The 11144-nt window shown below is 34.7% G+C and overlaps 1 protein-coding gene across 1 annotated transcript in view; it reads left to right on the top strand.

The window, feature by feature from the left end:
- The window catches only part of LOC110030309, an 18885-nt gene extending 8059 nt beyond the window's left edge, over positions 1-10826 (top strand). The window contains exons 3-7 of the mRNA XM_020732960.1: positions 3426-3477; positions 9200-9314; positions 9399-9469; positions 9705-9799; positions 10482-10826. Of these exons, the coding sequence (XP_020588619.1) occupies positions 3426-3477; positions 9200-9314; positions 9399-9469; positions 9705-9799; positions 10482-10598 (450 nt within the window). The 3' untranslated portion in view covers positions 10599-10826. The remainder of the gene's footprint in view (positions 1-3425; positions 3478-9199; positions 9315-9398; positions 9470-9704; positions 9800-10481) is intronic.
- Positions 10827-11144: the final 318 nt, after the last annotated feature.

Raw genomic sequence — 11144 nt, 5'->3', positions numbered from 1 at the left:
AAGAGTGCCGCCAAGACTGCTCTGACGGTCAGCGAAGAAGTCACTTGCAACATTTCTTCCTCCGCCGCAAAGGCAGCCGACAGAGGTCATCCAATGGAACCTGACGAATATCCTTTTGCGGGCTTGGGTTGGGAGCTTGGGTGCGACCTGCAGTTTTTGTGGGTGCGGGTGTGGCTAATGCCACGCGTTCGACAACCTCGATGACCCACTTGTTAGGGTTTGTAACGGCGTATGGCACGTGTGTGGATGACGTTCTCGTCGAACCATGTGCTGGAGTCGACGATGCTGTAACATCAATTTGGGATCTTACAGAGCTAGCTATATCCAATTTATTTATAGTTTTTGGCTGTAGTCGTCGGTGTTGCGCTCTACTCCTAAGTGTCGGGCCGACTGATTCACGTCGGTTGGCAGCGAGACGCGAAGGCCACTTCCACCAGTCGTTCATTTCGTTCTACCAGTTAAACGAGGCATAGCTTTTTACTCCCCGTTGTTTCAAATCTCTGCGAGAACAATCTCCTTTACTGCACCTTTCCATACAATCAAAGATCTTAGAAGTAACAAAACCACTCTTTCTTCGAACTTGTTGCTGGAGTCGACGTCGACCAAACTTCGTCTTCTTCAGATATATTCACAAGATTATACCTCATTCTAGAGAGGCTACCAGGACCTCGATTTACTTATCCTTATGTCGATATTGGCAGCAAGCCCATCCAAGAGAGCCCCATTGCTTCTAAGAGTTTGATGAAGGCCTTCACACAGGTGGGGAAGCTTGATGAGGTCCTCAGATTAGCTCAGGAGATGGAAGAATCAAACTGCAACCATCTACTATTATAATATTTTCATGAATGTTCTAGTGGAGTAAAACCAACTCGCTGAAGCTGAAGCTTTGTTCAAGGATATGATGTCTGATGGCGTTGCCTCAAATGTCTCCTCTAACAACATCTTGGTCAAGGATGGAAGAGTGGAGAATGCCAGAGGTTATCTGTATTGGATTTTGTAGAAAAAATATGATCTTGATGCTCATACCTACACACCCATACTGCAAGGTTATTGTTCTAACAGAAAGAGGAAATGAGTCTTGAGAAAGAGGAAATGAGTCTTGGATAACAACTGACTTCTGTTACCTACAATATACTTGTTGGGGCGTTATGCAAAGTTGAGAACTTTGGAGAAGTAGAAAAGATTATAGGAGAAAGTTTCTGAAAGTGTTGGAAGCCTAATGAGATCACTCTCAATATTTACATAAATACCACCCAATTAGTTTGTGCTTCCAGCAAGCCTCCCTCATCTGACCGCTGCTCCAGCCGACCACCTGCTCCCGACCGGTCATTTTCCTCTAGCCATCCGTTTGTATGCCTCTAGTCGACCATCATAAAAATCAGAGAAGATTTACATATATACCGCTCGGCGAGCGAATGAAAGGCTCCCCTTCGGGGCGAGTAAATCAATAACTCCACTTTGGGGCAAATCAAAGACTCCCCTCTGGGGCGAGCGAATCAAAGACTCCCCTCTGAGACGAGCAAATCAACAACTATTATCCAGAGCAAGCAAATCAAAGACTCATTTCCTGGGCGAGCGAATCAACAACTCCACTCTCCCTCCGGGGCGAGCGAAACAAGAAGCTTCTTTCGGGGCGAGCAAATCAAAGACTCCCCTTCCGTGAGAGCGAATCAAAGGTTGCCCTCCGGGAAGAGCGAATCAATGACTCCCCTACGGGGCAAGCGAATCACCCACTCCCCTCTGAGGCGAGCGAATCAACAATTCCCTTTTGGGGCGAGTTAATCAAAGACTCCCCCTTTAGGCAAGGAAATCAACCAGGACACTCCCAGCCGTGGCGGGCAAATTAAAGTCTCCCTTTCGAGGCGAGTAAATCAAAGACTCCCCTCTTGGGCGAGCTAATCAACTTCCCTCCGGGCGAGCAAATCAACTAATGTTAACATTCATCACTGAACAACTATTGCAAACAAATAGCCTTGTAGAAGAAAAATGTCAAAACAAAGATGAAGCCAATAAGACTGACCAAAAGTATGTTCAATCAGCCGAAGGACAATTAGTTGACCGACATTGCAGATTAAAATAGACCTGAAAAAGTCTTAGGAGAGCATTTTAGTGCTGAATGAAACTGGGGGCATGTAGAGACGTCGAAATCAAGGGGATGTAAGTATTACATTTGTGTTTTATGATATTTAAATTTTTTTATTCTTATCGCAGTTTCACTTACAAGAAGTAAGAGACTTGGGGGCATTTATGTACATTCGAAAAATGCTGACGGTAGCAAAGATCGGTCAGTTGCATTGACTAGCCACCTTACGCAGTGAACCCAACAATGAAAAGATGCAAGATATACAAAAAGGTGCTAGGCGTATGAGAAGGTGCCAATGAAGACAATAATGACTTATAACTCTCCGGAACATAATAATTTGAACTCTCAGGAGCATAATAACTTGTAACTTCCAGGGGCAATAATGTAATATTCTAGACCCCCTTATGATTTATAAATAGGAGGATATTTTTCATGTAAGTGGGGGCTAGGGAGGCATCATTTTCCCCTTACGTTGTAATCACATTTTTAGTGAAATAAAATGAGTCTGAGAGCCCTGGGAGCACCCTCACTTTCCCCCGCTGAGGGCAATCGCTATGTCACTTCTTTTTCTTCTATCTCTCTCTTGCTATTTTCTTCTTCCTTAGTCCCTATGTTCTATGCCTTGGGCACGATCAGCATAACAAATTTGGATCCAACAATATTCTTATTAAAAGTATTCTTCTGTTAGTACTTTCTCAATTTTCTTTTGATTTTCATCCATGAGCTTGTAAATAAGAACTGGTAAATAAATAAGCTCATCTCTGGAAATGGTTATTGCGCTATTGCTATTGCTATTTTCCAAGTTCAGCTTGCTAAGATAAGAAGGTTGGATTTAGGTTCATTGGTAGTTGTTATACTATGTCACCACCATAAAGATAACCTACTGCTCCATGAACGGTTGGAATAAGGCTTAGGCTGGTGATGATGATCAAGTTTCTCATCCTTGGAAATTTGAATCTGATTATGCTTTATTCCTACATTTGGATTTGTATTCATTATAATACTTGATTTGAAGATGGTGTTATGTCAGCTTCATAGTTCTTGCTAATCATTCCTTCAGCTTTTTACCGTTTTCTCCACATTTTGCTTTATTTTGATAGTACAATGGAAGTGGGAAATTGTTTTGCTTCCAACTTAACAATTGGATAAAAACTTAGGTTGGCACATTCATTCTTTTTTATTCTTGGGAAGATGATTGCCTTTCTTGTGACGAGCCGAAACTTTTCCTCCCTGCTTTATCTTGTTTGATTTTTACCCTTTATAGGGTTTTGTTATATTTATTTAGCTTCTGATTGTCCATGTATATCATGCCATCTAATATCTTTTCCTTTTCCCACTTCAGATTGAACTAGGTAAAAAATTTTTCAAAGATGGGAGGCCTTTTGATTTGGAAGGTGAGAACTTATTCAAGAAGCCTAATTTAGGAATGGCATAACTGATCATTTGCAAACCTTGCAACTTTGCATGTACAGAACTTGTTTTTTTACTTTTCTTAACACATTTATCCAGTATGAAATCTTTCTTTAATCAAGCTTAAGAGTGGCATGCTAAATAATCTTGATTCCTTCATGCATATTATTACAGACTTGCTGATTAATGCCAGAAATATAAGTATAGACGAAGGGAATAGTGGTCTTTTCACGTTTATGCATCTCTGTGCATGAGAATGACGATATCAAGTTAATTTTTTGCATAGACAGAGGGATCTCTTGTTTAATATATCATTTGTTAGCTTATTTATTTAGCTGAGGGATGTCATGTTTAATGAATTGTTTATGTACTTATTTTTTGTGGTATGAATGATTCAAGGTTCATGCTTTACATTCTGTGGCATTTCTATTTGCATTTGATTTTACTCATTAAACTTTTGTCATGTTACAACAGAGCTACTGTTTCTTTAATTCATTTTAATTACAATAGTAATGTTTGTTAGAGATGCTGTCACTATACATTATGTGGTAAAACATTGACACCAATTGTTTATTAACTGACAAACTAGTCGCATATTAAGTTTGACAGCCTTTGATAAATGTAGCCATCATTTACAAAATAGCAGTTTAATTAACCACCTGTATTGTTGATTTTTTCGGCCTCATTAACGAGATTAAATAGCCATCTATTTATCTAATCTATATAAATACTTGGAACTGAATCATGTTCACCATCACAGTGGCTGGATTGATCAGCTTTAACTAATTCTTTATGAAGGAGGTATAATGTAGATTAAAAGATTATTTTCCCCACAATCAGTTGGATTATACTGGGTAATATTTTGGTAACATTTGACGGCCATGGTCTTTTGCTAGCCCTGCATAGTTGGGATTAGGGCAATATTTTTTATTGTAATGATGATGAAACAAAGTTGGTCAATTAATCAGGCGAGCTCAATGAAGTGTTCTTTTATGTTTGTGTTAAAATATATTAAATGCGCTTCTTGAGCTTACCAAAATGTATGCTACAATAAATTTTGTGAGATATTATTTATGATATGCTTAATTATTTCTTTATCTCAAGTTTAGGAAACTCAGGTACTTTCATTTGTTGATATTATAAAATTATATATTGTTGAAAAGCAAAGAAAAATAACAAAGAAAAGTCCCTTCTCTCATCCCCATTAGATAGAAAAGTTGTATATTTATAGGAGATATATAGCCCAATTGGTGGCCCTAGGTTAGTAATTAATATAAGGAAAATTATGATCCTAATCACTTTGGAAAAAAAATGGAGAAAAGTTAAATTGGAAGTTTTTTAATACAAATCCAAAGGAGTTAAAATATATGATATCATTCCACTTCAAATGTTGATATGCGATCATAATATGAAAATCATCTCATTGATTTGAACATGTATGGGTAATTCCCTTAGCGAAATCTTCTATATAGCTGGACTTGGTGATGGTGGACAGCTGCTTGAATGATTTTTGAGCTGAGTTGTTTGTTGACAGCCAATTGGAAGATTTCAGGTCTTGTTGGGTGCTGCCTGTCATCTTGAAGATTGCAAAACTGGTTCTTAAATTGGAGTGCTGCCTGTCATATTCACTGTCTCTCTTCACCATATTCTGTCAAGTTGCCTTGAATCGAGCAGACTTTGCTTAAGCCAGACCCATGATATATTTGGATATATATTGGTTTTTGATTCGGTTAAAAAGTGACTCGTAAAAAGAATTAGAATGTAAATAACATATTATTTTTATTTCTTAAATATAAAAGAATTTTAGAAATTCACTACCCTGATATGTTATCACATCAAAGATGAGTGGTTTGATTGGTTATATAGGTTAGCCTTAGTCCAGCCTATAAATATAGGCACAGGGTTGCCATTTGAAAATTGCTAGATTATATCATCTTCGTCAGATTTACTCTACAATTTTAACATTGCTAAATTTTTGGTAAAGCGAGTAAGATGTTAGATAATCTTGTTAAACTCTTGCTAATCAAGAAATTTCATAAATCTTCCATTGAGTGAACCATCAATCGAGTTAGAGATTTCTTAAATTAAGTTGATTGTTAAGTTGACTTCTTGGACTGATCCATAAAAAAAATGAGTTAGTGATTCTTCATAAAGAAGCAATGATGACTCTTAAGTACAAACAAAAATGATTAATGACTCTTAAGACAGAATGCCTGTTCAAAATGACCTAGTAAATGAACTTGTGATTTCGTTTTTGCCCATTTTAAAAGATTTTATAATTATATGCGAAGTATCAAATATACTCTTTACTATTATATATGTTTGTTTCTCTATCTTAAAATAATTTATACTTGAATATATTCTCAAAAGCTATTAAATTGGACAATTATATTATTTAGCTGATCTTTGAGTCTATGAATGTTGAAAAAATAGTTTTCAGATACTTCTCTCAAGCCTTCTCGACCTTCCATCTTTTTATGTATGCTTAGGTAAGTTTCAGCTTGGATGAGCCTCAGCTGACGTTGAATCTTTGTCTTTGCGTGGGGAGCTATCTAGATTAATGGACTCTCTTTGTTCAATCGAAATCTTATCGAAAGGGGATATTTCAAACTCTAGGACTTGATTTTTTGTCCAATGGGCCTTAACTTACAGTGGAGCTTTTGTCTTTGGAAAGTTTGGATATTTGATTTTAGCTGACTTAGAGTTGAATCATAATTCATTTTATTTACTCCGAGTATTTTGTATTGTTGGGCTTTCAGTTGAGTATACTTATAAGACCATTAAGTTGAATTATTTTGTTAAAAAATTGAGTGCAAAAATGTGTTAATATGTAAAATGATATGGCTAGGCTCTGTATTCAAAGGATATGTAAAATTCTTGAATTTTGTCAAATTCAAAGTCTTAAATTTGGGCAGCTTCAAGTTGAAGCTTGAAAATACAACTTTAAATAGTTTTTAGCAAACTTAAGTATAAAGTAAATTTTTTTATTTTAAAAAAATGTCAAAATTTTTGGCCTACGTGGTTTATTTTGAATTCAATGGATACAATTAATATATATTTTTTTAATGACACTCAAGCTAAAGTTTAAGAATAAAAGGCGATTTTATTAAGCACTGATTTTTGGCCTACATGGGCCTCTTAGGTTACCTGCTGAGAGTTCTGTGTCATTTCATTATCTTTCAATAGGTTTATAACATAATTCTTTTACGAGAGAAACATTTAAAGTCTATTGGTTTATGGCTGATGGTGTTTCACAACCATGTTATGATCATTGAATCAATTTCTTCCCAAAGTAAAAACTTTGGATCTTTGGGCTCGAAAGTAGATCTGTAAGGTGTTGGATCTTTCTCTTTCTTTTTAGAAAGATTTTTATGATTTGGGATCATTTAAGGTATTTTGTCCCGTTTAAGGGATAAAACGTTTGAAATGCTTGGAGTTACCATTAATCATGAGAATGAGAATTCGATAAGAGAGATAAGGTTAAAAGTGAAAACCCTAACCTTAGCCAATAAATACAAATATTGGTAATGAAAACCCTAACCTTATGTAAATTATAATAAAGGTTGGAAGTGTAAACCCTAACTTTAGATAATAAAAACAAATATTAGAAAAAAAAATCCCAACCTTAGATAATAAAAATAAAGGCTAGAAAGAGCAGCATAAGAATAAAACTCTCAAGGGTCTTTACTTTTATTTGTATAAATGGGGAGATATATGTACATTTTTCATAGGCATTAGAAAATAAGAATAGAGCCAAAAAAGGAAGCAAAAATATTTGGGGCCATCGATCCTATAAAAAAATACACTAATTAAAATTTGAGCGTCATTGGGAAACATATCTAACTGTAAGGAGCCTCGATCCGCATGTCTTAAGTTATCTGCTATTCGAGGGTCATAAGTAAACAAATCCAACGATCTAAAGTCTTGATTTGTGTGACTTAAGTTCTTTGTCATGATTGGAGTAGAAATTTCATAGAAATAAGCTTCAAATATTTCAACACTTTAACTTGAAGTTGGTTTCCCCCCTCCCACTTTCTTTAAATCTTTTAGTAAAAAGGAAAAAGTAAAATTAAGTGATTAACGAGTTTGCCACATTCTTCGTGTTTCAATTTATCTTGTTGTTGAATGCTCGATTAGACAACTCTAATTTGTGGCCCAATTAAACTTTCCATGTGGCGATTTCAGTTGAACTCTTTTTTTGATGACTTTTATTGTTAGACTAGTTGAATTCTCCCTTAAACCACAGTCTTTGTACAATTTCAATGGTTTGACAAGCTGAACTCTATCTTGAATGACTTCAATTCTTAAATGGGTCGACTTAACCGTTTTATGATTTTAGTTCTTGGATGAGTTTGAACTTTTCATTGTATGATTTTAATTTTTGGTATTGTCAAGATTCATCAAGGGTGCTGAAATATTTGTCGAAGTTTGTGGAGGTTGCCTTTAATTTGAAGTAATTAAGTAATATATTTATTTTTTTAGTGTAAATTTTCTTTCCTACATTCCTTATTTCATTTTTGATTCAATAGAACATGATATTTTTTTAGATTTCATTTTCTATAGTGTTTGATAAGTTCGTAACTTTCCATGTTCTCGTGTTTTAGTAATATAGATTTTGGATTTTTTTTTGTGGAATATTGGCTACACCAGGTAATCTTTAGTTTCTGAATTTTGGTTCTTTTTGTGGTTGGAAAGCAACACCAGTGAGATAATCTCTATGCCTCTTTTTCCTAATAAACATCATAACCAATTACGCTCATTGGAGGTAAGTTTACTAGTTCAATTTGTAGCCAATCACTGGTAGTCTGGTAAGTTATTTGAATATTGGTTTATTGTTGTAGGCGGCATCAGAGAAACAGCTTTTATCAAAGGCAATTTTGTGTTTAATCATTATGTTAGTTAAATCAAATAAAGAAAAAGTGAGAGTATTTGGACTTACTAACCAGAATTTGAAGTCTGAGAAGAATGTATTTGATTTTATGTAGAAAAACAAGTAAGTACTTTTTTATTAGGAGACTATGCTATAGATTTTATGGGGGACAACCCCATGGTGGCCTTAGTTTAGATAGCAATATAAACAGAGGTCCTCATTGGTTCTTTAGAAAAATCCAGATATGGCAAAGCCTTCAAGGAAAAAGATTTTGACCACAAACCCAAGGATTTAAATATTTGATTCATTTCCCTTCACCTGGAAATAACTGATCGTCTTTATTTGAGAAATCAAGATCCCATTGACTTGAAAATGCGTGAGAGCCTTAATTTAAAATTCTTTAAAACTGGACTTTGTTTGCGGCGTACAACTGTTATAGAGATTTATGAACTGAATTTATTTTTGACAGCTGCTATACAAAATTTTGAAGCTTTTCTAATTAGAGCGGCTGAAATATGCTAATAAGTAGATAGATTGTAAATTTTCATTCCTTCTCTTCTAGTTTGTTTGATTTGTTTAGGATCTCTTGAAACCCTCTTGAACGTTCAAGTTGTTTCTATTTTGAATCATTTTTTTCCTCTAGCTTCAAGTTAGTTATAACAGTGTAGGGCTATAGTCGCTTTATGTTGTTGCTTTGATGTGATGAGAGTTCAGCATTCTTAGATTCTTTTCTCATCCATGCTTGAAAAAGGGAGTTTGCCTTCTGTATGGTAAAATATTGGCTTTATCAGCAGATCCAGTTTGCTCTATCCATTATTGCAAACTTTATCTTGTAGGTCTCAAAGAATGCATGCGTAATGGATATTCATATGTGGATGGAATCGAAGAACTGCTACATGCTTTGAAACAAAACAGCTATGAATTGCATGCCTTCACGAATTATCCTGTCTGGTTAGTTTTACGATTTTATTAACTTGGTTAGCATAAGAAAAATATCTCATCTTTGAGTTTTTATTGTTATTTTATTCTTTGCAGGTTCCAGATGATTGAGGAGAAGCTAGAACTTTCAAAATATTTATCTTGGACGTTTTCTTCTTGTCTGATAGGTACTTTTTGCTTCAGAAAATATTCTTCCTCTTGACAATAATATGACTTTGGAAATGCTTCTATGTATTTTGTCCTGATATTTATTCATATAATAGTAGTCCATCAAATGCAGTGTGTTTGATTATATGATACCTTGCTTAAAAAATCAATTGTTATCTAAAATAATTAATAGTGATTGTGATTTTCTTTTTGGCATTTGTTTTCTCTTTGATATTGTTTTCTTGCATATTTAAGGAAAAAGGAAGCCTGCACCCGATTCATATGCTGAGGTTGTACATCTCCTGAAAGTTGAGCCTAGAAGCTGTATCTTCATTGACGACAGGTTCTTGTCTTCTATAATTACGCTGCCTTTTTCATTTTTTTTTTTGATGAGTCTGTTTTGATTGTTCATCAGAACCAAAAGCTTAAGACTTATTCTGTTCTTCGTTTTGTTTAGTATTGAACTTTCTGGCTATTTTGTGATGATTTATGTCCATGGTAATTGTAGCTTTGACAGGAATGATAGTTTACATTGAAAGTTCACCTTTAGAAGAAAAATGATTGCAAGGAAATGGAAAACCCAAATGGTGTTGATAAACAAGAACGCTGCTGACTAGCCTTTCCAAAAAGATAGAAAGAGTTGATTTGTGCTATCATGAGATCAAAATTAAATTCTCATCAGAGGAGATAACAACGGCATATTTAGCGAGGCTTCCTGCTAATGCAACTTCACGCTTCCCTCACAAAAAAATTCTTTTTGTGAGAATCAACATGCGAATCAAACTTGAGGCATCCATATCACAATAAAGATTTCCTAATCATTGATTTTGATCCATCCCATCTTCTCACGATAAGAGGATTAAAAAATCAAATATAGAACAATCATTTTGTTGTTGCTCTACAATAAAAAGTTATCAAAACACATTTATCTAATTTTATTTCTATGGTAGAACTTTTATCACTTTTTTTCGAGTTTACGAACTATCTATGAGTTTCCTGTGACTTATTTGAATATCTTTCTTGCTCCAGGGTGACTTGGAGGCATCTGTAAATGCAGACATGGTAGGTGTACATTTTAAAAATGCTGAATCTTTAAAGCAGGATTTGTCTTTACTGGGAGTTCAACTTGAAGTTATAAGCAATAGTTGATGGACGGAATTCAAAGGTTCTTTCTCCAATCTTGTCTTATTTGTTTTTGTAATCCTTCCGTTATTCTAAATAAATTTCAGATGTTATCTCTCCAACTCATCAATGTGAAAGCTTGTAAATTTTATCAACTTAGCATTGTTAATATTGTGTTCGTTGGTTTTTGTGGAGTGATGCTACTCTCCAAATACAAATAAATTTTCCTTTAAAATATTGCTTTTTCTTGTCATGTCCACATAGTTTGTGTCTTAATAAAAACTATTGATGTCATGTCCCGATTAACTTTAACACCTGAATCAAGAAAGCACATTTAAATTTCTAATTTAGTTTGGGTGCAAACATTACTCTTATTCTTTATTTGATATGCATATAGAAGTTTCAGTTGGCGAGCAGCTGAAGCTTCAGGTGTTTTGGTCTTGAAGCATTCTTTTATGAAGATAAGTTTATTAAGTTATGGATGCAGACACTGATTCTTGTAATAGGAAATAAGATGAATAAATAAGCCCTACGTATCTCTTGATGTTTTTTAAATTATATTTGATTGAGTTA

This window comes from Phalaenopsis equestris, unplaced genomic scaffold, assembly GCF_001263595.1.
Source record: "Phalaenopsis equestris unplaced genomic scaffold, ASM126359v1 Scaffold000697, whole genome shotgun sequence".
Classification (NCBI taxonomy): Eukaryota; Viridiplantae; Streptophyta; class Magnoliopsida; order Asparagales; family Orchidaceae; genus Phalaenopsis; species Phalaenopsis equestris.
The sequence above is the reverse complement of the archived record's forward strand: the minus strand, read 5'-3'. Positions and strand labels throughout refer to the sequence as shown.